At 36.1% G+C, this 19660-nt stretch overlaps 1 protein-coding gene across 1 annotated transcript in view; it reads right to left on the bottom strand.

The window, feature by feature from the left end:
- LOC104516709 (1-phosphatidylinositol 4,5-bisphosphate phosphodiesterase epsilon-1-like) overlaps window positions 1-18128 on the bottom strand; it is a gene marked incomplete at both ends in the record, with an annotated part of 37056 nt that extends 18928 nt beyond the window's left edge. The window contains 3 exon segments of the mRNA XM_010161131.1: window positions 76-334; window positions 2106-2251; window positions 17812-18128. Of these exon segments, the coding sequence (XP_010159433.1) occupies window positions 76-334; window positions 2106-2251; window positions 17812-18128 (722 nt within the window).
- Window positions 18129-19660: the final 1532 nt, after the last annotated feature.

Raw genomic sequence — 19660 nt, 5'->3', positions numbered from 1 at the left:
TAAAATAATAAATAATATAATATAATATAATATAAGGCTATGAGCATAACCTCTTAGAATATTGATCTCATTTACCTCTAATGTTTCATCCTGTGAGTTATATCGTGGACAGAGTCTGATGAGGCTTGATGCTCCATCCAAAACTTCACAAAGCTCTTTTAAAAATACACCACAGAAAGGAACAACTTTACAGCCTGGAATATTGAGTGCCCTGTTGACCACTTTCCTGTATTCAGATGATGACTCATGTTGTGCCATAGCATCTTTCAGACTTCGCATGGTTTCAATATCAGACTGGTCCATGAATTGCCACATTTTTAAAACTTTTCTTGACCTATTTCAAAAAAAGATCACAACATTTATTAAAAACACTAAAATCAATTTACATTCAACTTCAACACCTGCAGCATACATGTAATAGATTAAATTATCATCGTTATTTAGAAATGAATGAATGAAAGCAAGGTCATTATTTTTATGAAAATTCTGGTTGGCGGACCATTTTTCCCCCTTTGAATTACTAAAGAACAAAACTAAAAAGGAGAAACAAGCAGTCTGATCTACTGGAGTTTTTAATAAAAGCCCTGCTGCATAAAACATACAAGCAGGCTTTCTAACACTTTCATTGTGTCATTGCCTTAAATTGATAAAGACCTTGGAATAAATAACAGAAGATTAAGGAACCAGCATAACAATAAACCACATGGTTTATTACAAGTTCCTTTAGTTGTATTATGAACAATCCATAAACCTAGCAAATGTTTGGGAGTTTTAAAATTAAATTTATTTAGAATAATTTACAATCATTTTTTCCCCATTTCACTCACAAAATAGATTATTCATTTTCACAGAAATAAGTAAGTCAGGACCATGTTCCAGGTCTCAGACATCAATGCAGTGCTGTAGATGAAAAGAATCTTCGATTTCAAACAGAAATAGCTCCTTACGCTCCCTTAGGACTGCAAGTACCAGTGGGATGTCTCTCACCATCTAAGCTGTATGTCTATGCAATGATAAGGCCTTTCTACCCACTCCTGGGCCCAAATATACTGAAAGGTCTGTAGAAACACTAACAGCAGAACATCTTTAATGCAACTTTCTGTCCTGGAAAACACTGCTAATCAGCACTAGCCTTCCTCTCTTCCCTTGTGCTGTGCACATGTATTAGGGATAAAATTAAGCCCTTAATTGGGTTTGCATTTTCTCTCTCAACTTACATGGCTTGGAGTCTGTAGATGCATTCTACTCAAAAAGACTATGAGTGTTTCAAATGTGCTTTATATACCAAAAATGTAAATAAATAGCTCAATGAGAATCCTTACTACACCACAAAGAGAGACAATACAAACACTTTAAATCTTTGTTACACAAACACAATATACAAGGAAGGTCAAAGCTAAGAGATGGGCAATCTGATCTTAACTCTTCCCTGGTTCACTCCAGTTTGCTGCCTGTGCAAAGGCACTGCTATCCTGCTCACCCGCCGCGTATGAACCTGCGATTCTGGAAGAAAGCTAGCAACAAACTGTACTGAACCCCACACTCCGTCTTTCTCCGGGAAACACTGCAGGTCTGGCTATATACAACCATGACAGCTGAGATCCCAACATCAGTCAGCATAGGTAAATTGGACAGGTGAAAAAAAGGGGTTTTGTTGGAGATTTTGTTGGTTTGGTTTGCTGGTTTTTTTTACAATTTATCACTGACCCTTTCAGAACATAACCATGATTATGTTTCCCATGTGTTCTGGAAACTCCAGTCCCAAGTCACATTAGTTTTAGTTGATTACATATTAACCACAGCTGTTTTCCCATCTTCTTTTCACATTTAAAAATTGTCTGTTCAAAAAAAATAGTATGTTTTCTAATGTAACATATTTAGCACGTACCAGAAAAAATGATGGTGTCTCCAGAGCATTTTTTAAAAAAATGGCTTTTAACATGCTTCATTTTTCCAAAAGGGATTACTAGAAAGTCACAGGGTGAGATGATGTGATTTAGCCATGGATTTCTGTTTAATCCATTGTTCTCCAGAGACATCTGCTTAACAGAAGCTGCAGTGTAATCTATCACTGAAAAGCCATTTATAAAAAGAGTTGCCAGTACCTTAGGCCTGCCAGAAATTCCATTACAGCATTGTAGTTGCCCATATTCCAACAGCATTTTGCCACATGTACTAAATATGAGAAGACTTCTCGTTTCTCCTCCATAGAACCTGCAGTCAGGATCAGCCAGGTAACCCACGAGCTCACCTTGTGAAATAAAACAGACAGTAACAGTCAGCCAAAGCAATGTCACTTGGAGCATTCATGCATACTTGATGGATAATGTGGATTTTTTTTGTTTCCTTCCATCAGGAGTGTATCTGTTAAAATCCTACTTATACACTCACAGCCAAATCACATATGCATTGCAGTCACACCTCGAACACAAACATACTCACTTTACAACAGTTAAATCGTTAACTAATCTAGAAATAATTACCTTAAAAACCTACCGTATCTTAATATAAAGTGATGTGAATATGCATTCAGGTCATTGAAGAAAATGGACAGCTTACAGTAGTGCTGATTTCTCAAGCTACCAGAGAGATCTGCAGTGTAAATTCTTATTAACACAGCTTACAAACCTCAGCCTCACACTGTAAAATCCTATTTCTTACAACATGAACAGTGAAAGTTGATAAATTGGAATTTTTATTTTTGCTTAATTTCACAAAACTGACAGTTGCATTTAATGTACAAATTTGCTAATTGCTATAGCACTGAACATTTAAAACAATTCACATTACCTATTTGCAAGATCACAAATGAAGTAAACAAAAAAAAAACCCCACCTTCCTAGGTGTGACCACACTACTGAGTTCTGTTTGGTGATTAATTAATGCCAGAATCAGAAGTTGACCTAATACATCATTCTGCTTGTATTTAAACAAATAAACATCAAACCTTCATTTTATCAGTGTGCAGATTTTCTTTCCAGTTTATGTTCCCACAACACCCATAAAAAAAGTAGCTATATTTCACATGGAAACCTAATTTAAACCAACTGTTCCTTTTGACAATATTATTCCCTGGGGGCTTGATTTTTGTCATTGTGTAAACACTTAGGAAGCAATAAACGTGATTTGTTTACTGACACTGAGTTCCATTCTTTAGTCCTGAAGGATTCAAGTGTTTACAGACAATACCAGTGTGAGAAGAGGCTTATAAAAATTAGATAGTGTTAGTTCACCCCTCAGGGGATATAGACTTTTATTTAAAAAACCAAGCATGAGAAATAAAATATAAATGTACCTTTTTTCCCCTCAGTACTAAGAGAAAAAATCCACTAAAAATATGTAGAGCTTCCATTTAGGTAAGTCCATACAGACATAGTGTTGAGCCTCTCACTCCTGAGGGAGATCAGTCAAAAAATATGAAAATCTTTCTGATGCCCAAATCAATCAAGAACAACAAATCAGAACTGTGCAGATAAGACAACCCACAGCTCCAATATAAGCCCTGTATATGTGTGTACCAAAAAAAAAAAAACCAACACTTTTTTTTATGTCTGAATAAATGAGGTTATAAAATCATTCTGCCTTGTATAAAGTGAGGACATCCTTGGGAGCGCACACTACAGGGATAGGGATGCTCTAATGGGATGTGAGGATCAGGGAACAACAGACCCTTAAGAAACAGTATTCCACCTGCTCTGGCCCTCATCGAACAGCTTGGGTTTGGAAGGCAGGAACTGGAAGATACCCGCTTCAAGTCTAGTGATAACCAAAAGGAAACAGGTTAACTACTGTTTCAGTAATTACCATATGGTTTTATAACATGTGAGAATAGGAAAGAGTAGGAGCAGAAAACAGGTACAGAGCTTTCAGCAGAGGTAGAACAAGTACCAGGATCCAATGTCATACATGTAAACATGCTCAAGAAGCTTTACCAAGCACAGCCCTAATGCACTGTCACTGCAGAGGCCACAATACAAACATAAGTAAATAAAAACCATTCACACTGGCTGTCCTACACAAGATATATCAAATTGCTGCACCTGGTCTGATTGAGAACTTCAATTTAGCTGAAATTTTAAGTGCTCAATTGGATCCTTAATATGCAAAAGCTGAATCCACAAAGTGTGTACCTGAAGAGCATGACAGTATGGAAAAATAAAAAAAACAACAGAGCACTGCATGACATGGGGGTCAAACAAGGGCAGAAACAGAATAAAAGGTAATAAATTAAATGCATAAAGGTGTAAGAAAATGTGAAACAAAACAGTTAAATCTCTGTTTCAAGGCTGGCACACATCTTTGTATGCTGGAATAAAATTACATATTGGTTTTGGATATTATTCCCATTTTCCAGAAATGGCTCTCAAGGAATGAAAATGCTAAACACGCAATCTCACCAAAAAAAAAAAAAAATTGTTTGGTATGAAATACCCAGTGTGGTAATGACAGTTTGATTAATATGTGTTTAAACACTTTAAAGAATAATACAACTTTAAACAGATCTGTTTTAATCTAAAATAGTAAAGATGCAATGGTCAGGAGAAAACAGTACCAAAATTGATAAAGAATGTCTAAAAAGGCAATCGAATTCAGACTCCCCACTAAGAAATAACCTTGAAACTAGATCAATCACTTGTTGAAATTGTATTTAATAGAGTTTATCATGGTTATAAACAGTTACGATGAACTCTTACAAACACTCTGTAAAAGCAAACAAAAAATGATAAAAATCAGCATGAATAAGGCTTTGCAGCCTTGAAATGGCATATGTATATATGTTAGAGCAAAATAAGGGTGCAAAAGGCAGTAGTCTCCCATGAAGTTTACGCTCACTCCTCTTGCAGGTCAAGAATAGACTTACAGGAAGAGTAGAAAATATTTTTTAAATACTTCACTAAACAAGAAAAAAAGGAAAAAAACCAAGGAAAATAAATTGTCTGAATCTCTTAATATTAAACCAGAATGAGCAAAGGCAGATATAATAGATTAAGTAGAATCAGGGGACAGAACTGAGCACCCGAAGATACAATCCACTCTTGAGAAATAATGAACATGCCTGCTTCATAAAAAGCTTCAGTATTTTCGTATTTCCCGGAGATCAGGAAAAGCGTGAGAGCAGGCTGGGATACTTCAGTCAGATGTGATAATGGAAAATTTATTTCATATCATTTTTTGTGATGATAAACTTAGGAATGAAACAGAATTGTTCCTCTACATATGCTACAGAATGTTTCCATAGAATCACAGAATGGTTTGGGTTGGAAGGGACCTGAAAGACCATCTAGTTCCAACCCCCCTGCATGGGCAGGGACACCTTCCACTAGACCAGGTTGCTCAAAGCCTCATCCAACCTGGCCTTGAACACTTCCAGGGATGGGGCATCCACAGTTTCTCTGGGCAACCTGTTCCAGTGCTTCACCACCCTCTCCGGGAAGAACTTCTTCCCGATATCTAATCCAAACCTCCCCACTTTCAATTTAAACCCATTACACCTTGTCCTGTCACCACAGGCCCCTGTAAAAAGTCCCCCCCAGCTTCCTTGTAGGCCACACATTACACTTTGACTTGTAGATCTTTTATGTTTTATCTAGCAGTAGCCAGAAGTATAAATTGACCTTTCTAGTGGTTCTGAATAGCATCAGGTCTCCGTAAAGTTTTTCCATGAATTATTCAGAGACTGTTGGTTGATTAATCTGAACACATCATAGGGGCCACAGAAAGGGGGATTATGGGCTTCTCTAAAAGCATAATAGCCTGGTACCCCAAAACTGATTCCTTGGAAGGTTTCATCAGAGACTAGAACAGGGATGGTTAAAATGCAACAGTACTGTCAGAAAGGAAGGAGCAGAGGAAAAGAGCTGTGAACAAAGACCATCTCATTTCATTCAGCGAGAACATTGCCAAGTGCTGTGCCTAACATCTGCAAAATTTTACTACTCCTAGCTTTTTTAGTGAAGACAGGTGGAAAGGGAGTCATGTAACACAGCTGAGAGGGCATTTCCCCAAAATTAAATATGGTCCTGGAGCGCAGCTAGGAAACAAACACAGAATTAATAAGCATAACTGTCAGTTATCCACTTAAAATGCCATAAAGGATTTTCCTCACAGAAGTTTTGAAGGTGGGAGATCTGATTGAATCAGTAGGCTTTAAAGGAACAGAAAATCAAACCTGAACTTTGCTGACTAAGGTCACTTCCCAGCTCTGAACCCCCTGAAGATTTTATTCTGCCCAGTGAGATTGAACTGATGGATCCAATAACTTTATCATGAGGAACAGTATTATAAATAAATGCATAATTAAATAGTTCAGGTATGGCATTAGTATGAGATGATTATTCATAATGGCCATAAATAAAATGAACAACATACAAACAACACTGAAATGCAAGCAAATTCAAAAGACTGTGATCTCCAGGAAACATCATGACTGACAACTTAGCAGAGACTTGTTTATTAAAACATACACTCAATTAAACTCCATAGTACTCTGTTAACCAAATTATTAATTTTGTGATTTATTGATAAATACATGAACAGCCCAGAGTACATCCTCAAAGGAATGCCTCCATAGGAATCACTGACATTCTCAACTGACCGTACCACTGGCACTGGATCCTCAAAATACCTGATCATGCATATACATTTTTGCTGCCTGGAATGCATAAAGCTTCCTCTGCACAAAGAGTGTTCCAGAAAAAACAGGTTTCAAGATATTCATTCAGATGAAAGTTGAGAATTGGGATTAATCAGATTTGTCTGTGTGCATCTGAGCTAGATGCACATCACACAGCAGAAAAGCAGAGAACAGCTGTATGTACGTGCATCTTGGTGACTATGGAAATCACCTGGAAGTTGAATTGAAAACCCTGGGTTTTGCTCTTCGGCGAGAGAGCAGCACAGACAGTACTCTGGAATGGCACCATTTCTCTGTCACTAAAACCAAGTGTGATCTCTACCACCAAGAGAGGGTTTCCAGCAGGCTGAACAGAGCAAAAGGAGGTTCCACCCTGGCCAGTGACTTCTGGACACTTCAGCCAGTTAGATACAGAACGGCACCTCCTCTTCCAGCCGTTCATTTCTGGATGGCTTGCAGAGCTACCTCCCCAGCTGCGTCACACCTGAGGAGCACCTAACCCGAGGATGAAGTACCACCAGGCAGCCAGGTGCCTCGTTACCAGGCTGCCACATCAGCGCGAGGGCTGCGCAGCTCTGGCACTGACGGAGCTCGCCAGCTCCAGGACCAGCGTCAGCATAGCCAGCCAAAAGAGTGCGCAGTCATAGCCTTGCCAAGAGGGTCAAAATACGTTGCGAGGATTCATCCGCGTGAGCAGTAATGCTTTTTGGACCACGCTTTTTTGTTGGATACACACAGGTTTTGTGTACCTTTAAAGTCAGATCGTAATGTACATATCAACATTTTAATAATTATTTCCTTAGTTTACTTTTTTCCCCGCATTCAACTTACATAGCTCAGTTTATGTAACTCATTTTAAACTCCCTTCAGAACAGAAATCATCACAGCAAAACTATAATTAGATTTCCGCTGCACTGCTGATGAGTCTGAAAACTATGAGAAAATGTATCCTGGCTTCAGTGTTATAATCCACATGATTGCAAGACACAAGAAAAGACATAAATTGAAACACGATCCACTCAAGTTGATAATAACATCAGTCTTTTCATTCAGATGGATAAAAATGAGTGTCCTTCAGGATTACTGCATACTAATATGAAGTAGCAAACAAACAAAATCAAATCAAATAGACACTTAGCGAAGATTTAAGTATTTTCTGATGATCTAATGCAGAGAAGCAGTGACATTTTGCCAAATTAATTTCGGATATATTGTAAAGTATTGTAATTTGGAAACTTTCAGGGGCACAGCAGCCTCCTCCAAATCTTAGTCTGAGCACACAGGTTCTGCATCAAATGTCTGGGTAATGCAATTTGTAGCTGAGAAAGACCTAAAGCTCAGTAGCACATACAGATCTGTATAGATTTAGGGTTTTTTAAATTATCTTTATATCACCTCTTACTATTTCTACTGCACTAAAACTCTTCAATAAACTTATTTTTAAAGGTTTTTGCTTATCTTACTTTGATTAAGGTTTACAAATAAATTCAAGACAAATATTGCAAATGCATTTGGGAAAGGCATATTCTAACTCAGAGTTTCTCTTCAAACATGCTGTGAATATATTTAAGTTGGTCATTCAATGTTTCAGCTTACTTAAATTGGATTTTTTCACAAAGTTAGCAATGATAGACCTTTATTTAGAATAGACAAAGCTTCCTTTTTCAGGACATCACATTCCCAGAAATCTCCAGAGATTTCTGTTCTGATTTTCAGAATTATCTTTTCATTTATATTTCTTAAAAAGGCAATTAAATAAACAGAAAAGTTCTTATAACTCAACTGTCAGCATTAATAGTAGGAGTACATGTTTTACACTTAAAGCATTTTATTAAAAAAAAATACATAAACCCACCCTAAACTTTTAAACATAGGAAATCTGTATCAATCATGCAAAAAATAATATGAGACTTTGCTTTTGACTGCCTCATCACTGAACTATCACCGATTTATGGTCACACCTATATGCAGGCAAAAAACTCCCAGTTTGTCAGCGGCAGGATATAGCTTCTTACCAATGCTCAGCTGCTTTTACTAATAGAATATGAAGGATATAAAAGAGACACCCATGATGGAACTTGATTCTCAAGCTATGGCACATGACCTTGAAGACCTTACAAGTGTAAACTGCAGAACTGTTCACCATTTACTCTCCCGGAATCCTGCTCCATGCAGCGTACAGGATGGAACAGCATATAAGGCATGTTGAACTATTAACAGTATCCCTTAATTTGTCATGAATTTACTCCTTTTCTTCTTTTAGTCTTCTCATACTCAAAATTGTAATAATTCATAATTATTTACTATCCTTTATATACCTGATAGATCTTGCAATTTTTTTTAAATGGAAATTAATTTATTGTTTGTCTTTTATAGCAATGTAAATGCCGAAGTCATACTGAGAGAGAAAACTATTAAGAATCTCAACCTGTGAAGCCCAGTGTTTTGCCATTTGTAGCACTTTCAACTCATTTCCTCATCTCTTAAGTTAGTAAGACTTTTACAGCAATTCCCAAGCTACTTACTCCAGTGGGTGATGCTACATGGAAGAAATGATGTCTTCTATTTTTATAATACATTTTTTAGGAACTTCATAATACTTGAGAGATGGAGCTTTCAGAGGTGAAATTAGCAAACAGCTGTCTACCTGAAGATTAACACTTAGCACTGCCAGCAAGTAAAATAAAATGTTTTGGCTTACCACAAAGTAAGATTACAGTACATACTTTCTCTAACACCTAACACATGAAAACCAGCCATGGATATCTTTCTGTAACAAACTGTGGCTGATGTAACTACTGCCTACTTTGGAGCAAGAAAGGAAGCAATTTTAATACTGGTGAAACAAAGTATGGGTGTGAGAAGTCTCTGAATACAAAAACAAGGAGTTGATTTTTCAGGTATACAAAGGATAAGCATGACAGTGTGTAACCCATCTAACCAAGCCATTCTGGTTTTAACAATATTGCTTGATAAAATCAAGAAATTGTAAGTAAAATTAATTAAGAATGTGAATAATCCATGTAAAACAATAACCCACATCAGATATCATGCAGTACTTATGGCAAGGGGCAAAACATATTATCTTGTTTAAAAGCAGAATTCCTAGTATATTAGTGAACTATGGCTTCTCCCTCCTAAAAAAAAATAAAAAATCCAGCTTTCAAAACATTACAAAGTCTTCCCACAAAGTAAAAGTGTGGTTGAGGGATATTATACTTATAAAACAATAAAAAGCAGATTCATATTTATGAGGCTTTTTAAAACACTAGTAGTATGTAGCATTAGCACTAATAGCTGGCTACCACGAGTTCCTTTGCATTGCTAACTGCACAAACCCATCAGTGCATACTGATGAATGTAAGATACACAGGCAGAATTGGTTTATTTTACATGGGTTTCACTGAATTTTCATTATTTCAATTTTTGGGCTTTTGGTATAATATGCAATGAAATTTTCAGATGCATTTTTTAAAATATGAGTATTTTAAATTGCATTATCTTATGAACAGATGGTTCACTTTACATGCTTGAGTGAAATTATATAACCTTACGAAGAACATTTACCATTTTAAATCTGATTAAACACTATTCCAAACAAGGACTGGAAACAGTTTGATATTTGTACAAACACAATCTTTTTCAAAGTACTAGGCAAACCCATTTAGGCATTGCAAAAAAATGCTGAACTAAGAGACAGAGCACAATATTTATTTACATTCCATTATTTCAGTAAAATGATATGTCTATATTTTGCTAGTGAGAGTTTAAGTTTGTGTTTTGAATGAACAATGAAGAAAACCTACAAATTTAAGCCATTAAAAATAAAACTATTTTCATCACTTAGTATCCCAAATAGCCGTATTTTTAATTAACTTTACTGAATATAAGAATGACTTAGTGAATGATAAAAATACCCAGTAGCAGTGCTATACTGGAGCAGTATAGTGTAGTTTTTTGGTAATTCAGTCTTTCCAAAAAATCATCTTATATATTTAACTTCTTTATTTGCATTTTCAGTTCCATAGTGAGACTACCTTCAGACAGCTGTTTCATCTTTGAATGCAGTGCAACTTTCAATCTAAGACACCACAATTGCTTTGGACGCATAACTCATCATGGAAAATCAAATTTTTCATTTTGTTTTAAGTTTTTATTGCTTTTATTCTACTTGAGACTGTGACCAGAAAGATCAAGTTACAAGAGACTGTTTTCATGTTTATATAAAGCAATGCTTGAAATAGTTTAAAATGTTTACATAAACATAAATGTTTACAACACGTGCAATGAACTTGTGTTTCTGTGGCTGCTTTGCTAGCAAGAGGCAGAAGAGTGGCTGGGACAAAAACCATAAATGTGCCAGAGTCTGGGAGGGTAAAGCTACAGAAAAAGAAAGAGGTGCCCAGGAAGACTGTGGCATGTCATAAAGGTATGATATTGAGTAAGGTCCACATGGCACTTGAGCTAAAGAAGCAGAGCTTTTTTATTCATCTCATATTCATAATACCATGCAGGAATCAGGAAAAAGAACTAAATGAAGAGAAAGGCACAACAGGCAACAAGGAGAGATGGAAAAAGCATGTTTTTACGGTTCCCAGGATCCTAAAACACACTCAGGTACCATTTTCCTATTCTCTTCCCAGCTACCAGGGCTCTGCTAACTGCAGAATCTCCTAAACAGTTTCCTCCCACAGTTCTAATACACCCATGAAAACTAAACTTTCTGGTAGTCAGTGCTCAGTCAGAGCAGGAAGATGTATTACTACTATTATTGTGTACACAGAATCCAAAAGCCAACAGTTTTGCAAAGCTAAATGTTCCGTATTTCACCCTCCTCCCATGCTAGCCACTAATTCAGAGTCTGCTTTTAATTACATTTAGTAACAGGAAATAGCATCTATCTTCAGCTTGATCCACTGCCTTGCTCTTACACGACTCTATGATCAATTTGATATTGTTAGAAGCAAATGAACAATCAGCTGTGCCTTGCTGATGAGTACATGCTGTGCCCAAGTCTCCACTATCATATAACTATGGTTTTAATCAAATTTTTGAAGACTATGGTCTTTATTTATAGCTGGTGATACTGAATGTATGTAACCCCAAAATCTTCATGATAAATAAAAAAAACCAAACAGCAAAATGCCTTCTTTGATTATCTGTGTACATGTGGCACAAGCTACAATACAGCTTTAAATTCTGCTAGCACAGAAAAGAAAAAAAGCTAATAAGCTCCTTCCACTACTGTAAATCTGAATTAATTACTGAATCAAAGTTACATGTTCAAAACCAGCACATGTAACAGACACACTGTTTCTCCTCAAATACATACAGCTTAGCAATATATTTATCCATATTTACATAGGATCCTTAAAATAGATCGAAAGATTCTTCTCCACCTGAAACAGGTTTCAATAGATGTTAATTCCTATATTGCAACCCTTCCAGGTTTGGAGCTATACAATTTTTTAAAATACAGAAAAAGTCAATCGTTTTAAAGCAGGCTTTCCTTACTGTCTTTTGGCAATAAAACCAGAATTGGAACAAACTTAGAATGTTCTACCAAACTTATTACATAAAAATCTTATTGAGTCACCTGCAGTTGAAAATTTGAACCAAATGTATTCAGAGTAACCAAACCAATGTTTTCTTGGAAACTTTTATAAGGAAGTAACAGAACTATGGATACGAAGAGGTAAGGAAACAGACAACCTATAGGAACAAGGTGTATAACAAACAGAATTTCAGGACAAACAGTTTACAGAGACAGAAATATCATTCCCTTTCTCTGAGACCATTTGAAGTCTCAGGCTGTTGCAAGAAGAAAGTGAGAGAAAAAACAACAGGATCCATTGATTCTAGTGCCTAATTCTCCTAAAATATATTCAATAAAAAACAGTATTACTTGCTACATTTTCAATTTCTCCTTTAAATCTCTTCCAGAATATTACAAAAAATCTTTGTTTTCTATACAATACAGAGACAAGAGATCAAATGACAGAAACCTTATGACAGCTGAGATTCTAACCTCCCATTCCAGAAAATTAGGATGATCACTGGATCAATGGAAGCTTAGGATCATACCTGCAGTCAAAAATCGTAGCAGTTAAAATTTTTCCCTTTAAGTAATTTAACTTCTTGGACTTTGTATGTTTGTTAAATCTGACAACTTCAGGATTAAGGAACAACTGAAAAAAGCTGTAATCACAGTATTACAAAAGAACATTTCCTCATTAAATACTTGATAATTATTACTTAGTAATCTATATTCTTTCTGTAGTGTAGATGTAATCGTAGTGATTTGGTAATACCTTTTATCTGCATCCCTCATCCTTCCGAGGTTATTCATAATTTTTAATTTTTCTTTTTTCAGGCCTACTGCATCTACTACACATGTTGAAAAGCCTCCTAATTCTTTGCTCATTTTTTAACTTAACTTTAGTTTTATGAACTATTTCTTAAACATTAGTGACCACACTTTCTATAGCAACATTACGGAAGTTACTTAAACTTCAGTGTCAATCTCCACCATGAGTAACATCTTTCTAGAGTACTTCTAGGGAAGTGAAGCCTGAAAAAAGCATGTCTATTTATGTAAATATTACAAATCCTTGGTGACTGGGCTGTATGTCACATGAACTCCTACACCTGAAAACCCCATCAGAGAGAGTAAATCCTGCAGACAAACTGCATCGTTAGAAGATTATAAAGCTTTTATTTTTCCTGTAAATATTTTGTTTCCCTGTAAATTTCCATACAGAACTGGTATTTGGAACGACACAGGACTTCTAAAATACAAATTAAATACAATATGAGAATATATTCCATCCCATTTTGTGGGATGCAAGCAGATCTCTTGTGACTGATCTTGGTACAACATATTTCTGAAACAAGCCATTGGGTGTTCAAGCTCCTTGTCATGGCAGCCACCTCGATTAACACAGTAGGAAATAAACTGATACTTGGAAACCCACAACAAGAAAACACACAGGAAAATAATGCCTGAATTCCCTCTAGTAACTGCATGCTCTCTTAAATAAAGGCCGTTTGTGTTTCCCAGGCTCAGCAGCACAGGATTTGCCAGTTACATGTTTGTGCTGTATTTGTGGAGTGCTTGACAGTAGCTATAATCCATGCTATCTATCTTGCATGTCTCTACACTACTTATGCTACTACAATTTTTTTCCCTATTCTTCTTGACAGTGAAAAGAAAAATATATAAATGAAGATTATCTAGAGTGCTGTAATTTCTGTCTTTTGTGCATATTAATAAAGGTAATCTATTTATCCAATCTTCACTGTTTATTTTTTGAATATATTCATATATCAGAAACAAAAGCCACTCACTAATTACTTTCATCCAGTATCTGTGACAAATAAAGGTATGTCCAGCTGGAGTAGAATACCTTGCTGTACTCTGGAGTTTAAGGTCAAAGCACTCACTAAAGCCACGCAAAACAGGGTAAGGCGAGCGGTTATCGCAGATCCCACCCGTAACAAATTGTGCCTCTTCCATAATACTGAGGACTCCATCCACTGACACCCCAAGCAGATACTGACATTGACAAGTATGTTCAGCTTGTTGCAGGTTAAAACCAAATTGTGCGGCTTCTCAAGCAAGGTGTGAGTAGGCTGTGGAAATCTTGCCACGAAGACAGTAACAAAGGAGATCTCCTCAACATTGAAGTTGGTTACCTTGCTTTTAAAGCAGGAATAGAGCTCCTATTTAAAAAAAAAAAAAACCTAAAAAAAACCACAAAAACCACAAAACCCAAAAAAAACCCCCAAAACGCAAAAAACCAAACAAACCAACCAAAAAATCAAAACAAACCAACCAACCAAAAAAAAAAAAAAAAAGAAACCAAAACCCACAACACACACAAAAATCAGACAGGGCCCAAAAATTAAATTTATTCCATCTATCACTACTTTTTTTTTGGATTGTCATGCGGTAACGCTAAGATACTGATTAACGTCTGGCTGGCCAAAAGCCTACTATTATTCAACCCTTGTCACTAAACAGCCTCACACATCCCACTTCACCACCAAGTCCTGGTCTGAGGTGCAACCTCAACTTTTCTCCTTGCTTGTTACATTACTTGTGATGCAGGTTTCTCACTACATGATTTTTAACCTGGTTTCTGATACATTTTTTTTTTAATCCTTTTTACACTTTTCAGCTCCCCGTGTGAAGCTCACAATGCTGTGATCTCAGAATAAGAGTATCTGACAAAAATCTATTTCCACTCTCATACTAAAATACCCAATAATCTTCAGAAAACTTGCATTACTCTCGAGATGTTAAAACTGTAGATCTGTAGTGAAGCACTGCAGACACAATGAAGTTGGCAAAAGCTCCAGCTACTATCACTCAGCTGTGTTGTATGTCTTCAAGTACTAATTTTACTTATTGCAGAGGGCAACTGATTTCTGATTCAGTTCTGCAATTCTTCATGGTCCATTTCCAGGCCAAACATTTAGGGCTGACCAGTCACTGTAAGTCCTTTCTCCTGTGTAAACCTTTTTGACCCCACTGAGGTCTAAATACTGTAATTCGTATCAAGCAACATTACCCAAAAATAAATAGAAAGGTTTAAACAAATTATGAGAAGATATTCATAGTCTATCTCACCAGCAAGAACATTTAATCATTCACATCTAGAACAGAACAGTTTTGTAACAGCAAACATATTTAAAATATAAGGGAACCACATGATGTTTCCCATATCTACTGCTTGATCTTGCACTCCGCAGTCAACGGGAGTTTGCAACTTCAGTCATGAATGGGGGGTTCTGGGAGTTACGGGAAGTTTAACAGGAAATACTGCTAGTAAAATTCATCACAATAACATCAGATTTTCCCCCTACATAAACTCACTTTTAAAAATGTATTTTAACAATTTGAAAATATTTTAATTTTCATTATTTTTAATTATCAATTTATTTTATAATACTCCTGCAGCCCTCATTCAATCTAAGCAGCCATGAAAGTGTCAGTATTGTTCTCTTAAATAAAGAAGTTCTGTTGAGTAGCAAACCAGCAATTATTGACTGTCATTTTAAACAAGTGTTATAAAGAGTTCTTCATTAATATGTAGTAAATGTCAGAAAAATTACCAAAAAGCATATTGCCTTATGAAAAACCCTCTATATACAATAATTGCTCATTTAACAGAACAATGGTATGAAATTATTTTTTCCCATTAAGTATCAGAAGCCTGTCATCCTAAAAGTCATTCTGGCTCCCACATTATAAATACACTTCAGTATTTCTATAGGCAATGCCAAAAAAAATCAGCAAGTGCTCACTAACTCTTGCCAACCAAAGCATGACTCTCTGCACAAGAATTTTCTTGCCATTTATAAACAAAGACATTTTGAAAGTTTATGCTTGTGATTGGCTATGGCAAATGATATACCCCTCCATAAGATAAAGCAGATAGCAAAATAATGATTTATTACAAGCAGTAAATATTGTACAATAAGTCCATTTAAACATATAATACCTACGTTTTTAAAAAAAAGTTGTTAGAGATTACACTTAATGCATTGCACTAAATATTATATAATCTATGTACCAAATATTCAGGAATTAATTCAAATTATATGAAAATTCATCCTGTAGCATTACCAAACAAGTAATGTTGGACTACAAAAATTGCAAAGTCACAAATTTCTAACACTAAAAGATGAAGTTGATTATTTTACTATAAGGCAATTTATTGTTAAAATTACCATTGATATGGAGTAGTCTCAGTCATTTTTGACAAGACTTCCTCACCACCTACTTGCTCCTCAAACCTATAACTGTTCAGTGTCAGAACATGACGGTCAATCTAATTCATACAACTACCTGCAAAATGCCCTAACTGCCCGCTCTGGCACTGTGCCTCTCCAGGTCACACTAGAGCTCGACCACTTCACCTTTTTCCCACTGCCCTGGCTGTGGTGATCACCATAAGTGAAACACCACAGGGAGGAGGACCCTGGCCACGTCAGGAGCTAGATGCCTCTCCAGCTATGCACCAGCCACAGTAACCAGAGCTAATTTAAATTATTTTTAGGCTCTGTCTGAAGACTGAATACTGTAGTTGCTACTTTTATTTATATTTCCATAATAGAATTAGGTGAGAGAAGCAAACATATTTACACTATTTTACTTCCTACATCTCAGTAACATCCAAGAAACAGGAACACTTTGAAACATGCTAAATATTTAGTCACTGATTCTTATTTGCCCAGGAAGCAGGAAGTTCCCTGGGGGTTAATACATGTTCTGCTCTATCTACTTAATTTTCTGCTATCTTTTTGATACCTGCAAAATTTACATCTCTTATTAAACCGTAAGAATGCAGTGGATAACAAACTAAAGGAGTGTAAATCAAGACCATCTTCATTTTATTCCACTCCTATGAATCTAGAAACTGCTAACATTACATAAGTTCCAGAAAAAAAGGAAGAAAGAAATTGTTCCCTTTTTTCCTCAACATAAACCTTAGGCTTTATTTAGGCGGATTTTGGGTTGTGTTTTTGGGGTGGATTTTTTTTTACAGCTGTCTCAATCCTTGATCAATTTTCTGTTGAACTCATCAGAAGATCTCCTTACTAAAAATAGCAAGTAAAGTCTTAATGAAGAACTCACGATTTGGCTTACAGAAATGCATCGTGCCAAATGACACTTCTGTGTATAACAACATTCAAGACACACACAGTGATTAAATAAATAAATAAGTAGTGCAGATTAGTGTAGTTATATTATACAGAAACTTCTAGTTTATAATACTTCTCTGCTGACTCCTAAGACCATGCTTAGTCTACAAAACTCCAAAACAAATAAATAAAACTCCAGCTCCTGAACAAAATAATAAACTGACTGAAAGTATACCCCATCCTGTCATTATGAATACAAAGAAATACAAGTCTGCACTTCTTTTCTGTCTGTTTACAACGTGCTAGAACAACTTAGGTTGCAGTTGTCCAAATTCACAAAGCAAATCAGTCACATAACTCCTATTAAGTTCAGTGGAAGTTAGTTAGCTAAATTCCCTGGTCATCTTAACTTCTGTTTTAAAAATTTATCATTACTGCTAAATTCAGCTCCGAGAGATAAAGGAAATAACTAACCCACAAATCAGGTAATAAATCTTATGAAAAGTAACTTAAAAGTTTTGTCTTACCTCATTAAACCTTGTCACAAGGTCTTCTACAGCATTATGTTCCCCGTTTGGGGAAGAAAGAATAGTAGCAGATATAGAAGCTTTAATAGACGGCAGCTTGCTTTGACATTCCTCATTACCCAAATCCCTGGTTAAAAAGCAGAGGTAGTCAATGGGCAAGACTTTCCGGTAGAGCTCCTGCTCCTGCTCAGTCAGAATGCTGGCAACCTCCTCCGGGAACTGGATGAGGTGCTGCAGTTCGATCAGCTCTTTGCTGATACCAGCCACGTTGGAGGGAAGGACGCTGGAGCCGGCCATAGATGTACACGCTTGACGTTCTAAAACAAAACAAATAAAAAATTTATTAAGTTTTGCCTTTAACTCTTGGACTGGGCTATGCAAAAGAAAGACAACTTCTTTCTGTTCTGTTAAACTGTTTTTCATCTATTCAGCAGTACACTATATCCTAACTACTTTATATTTAAGCAACCTAACACGTTCCTTTAGCTGGGGTCCCTCTGCATGTGTGGTATTAGCTAGATAGCTGGTAACTAGGGCTTCCGAGATTGTTAAGCTACCTGCCAAAACATGCTTGTTTCCTGACTTACCAAACGCCTGCTTCAGTCACTCTCTAGTCAAAACTTCAAACAGAAGGATCATCTGGGCTGGGTGTGGATCTACTTTGCTTCCATATGAGTTCACAGTACTAAGGGGCTGGAGGCCTTGACTGGGGAACTGGGACTCTACTGTCACAAGAAATAATGTGTAATGATCATGTAAGACCCATGTGGTCAACATTGTTCTTCATATTCCTCTTGCTACAAGATACAATTCATCTGAGCTCACTGCATAGTGAAACTAAATGTCCAAACTTACAAAACATTTTTCATTCCTCTGGGAAAATACATATATTTGGGATTATGCATGTTTTATTCGTTACTACAGAAGATTCATGGCAGTTTTATAATATCCTAGCAGTGATGTTCCTTGAAAAATAAAACTTTTCCTAAGAAGGAAGAAGCCAAGCTTTGTAAGACCATGTGGGAAGCCTGAAACATCAACACAATGATTCCAAAACAGTGAGTATGAGTTGTCCAGCCAGATAAGTTTAGAATGGGTTCTCTGAACAATAATTTGTCAAGAATTACTTAAATGTATAAACAGTCATAGTAGTATATTCTGTACTCTTCTTCCTTCCCACGAAAAGTTTTTTTAATTGCCTCACATAGTAACTTTAGAGGTTTTTTCACACATAATGGAATTCTAGTGGAAGGTGTCCCTGCCCATGGCAGGGAAGTTGGAACTAGATGGTCTTTGAGGTGCCTTCTAGCCCAAACCATTCTATGACCTAACTTTTATTTCACTGTTTTTATACCAATAAACTCTCATTTCATAGAGGGGACAAATATCCTTTCTGTTCTCAAAAAAATCCATGTTCATAATGACTGATTACAATTCATCCTCTTATAATAAATATAAAATATGCTATATGAGTTTTTCCTTCTTACATCATTTTATGCAAACTCTATTATCAGTCAGTAAGAAGTTAAAAAGACAGAAAATTGCCTTTTCTTAATATATTCTACCAAAAGTCAAAAGATAAATTATAGCAGCTCTAAATAAAGACTTTGGGCTAACAGAACCTGTTGAGAAATTTTCAAACACATACAAGGTGCCTGAAAGAGCCAACGAGTGCTTGTGTCTGTATCTAGACTGGTGAAGAAAAAAAGTGATGGACTTGAAGCTCATTTGCACTGTTCTTGACTTTGCAACAGAACATAAGCTTACGCAAAAGTAAAAACAATGCAAAATATAACGTTAATTTTATACTACAGCATTGTGTATTTGCACAGTGCTTGCATATACAGAC

This window comes from Eurypyga helias, unplaced genomic scaffold (genome assembly GCF_000690775.1).
Source record: "Eurypyga helias isolate BGI_N326 unplaced genomic scaffold, ASM69077v1 scaffold14961, whole genome shotgun sequence".
In the NCBI taxonomy this organism is placed as follows: domain Eukaryota; kingdom Metazoa; phylum Chordata; class Aves; order Eurypygiformes; family Eurypygidae; genus Eurypyga; species Eurypyga helias.
The sequence above is the reverse complement of the archived record's forward strand: the minus strand, read 5'-3'. Positions and strand labels throughout refer to the sequence as shown.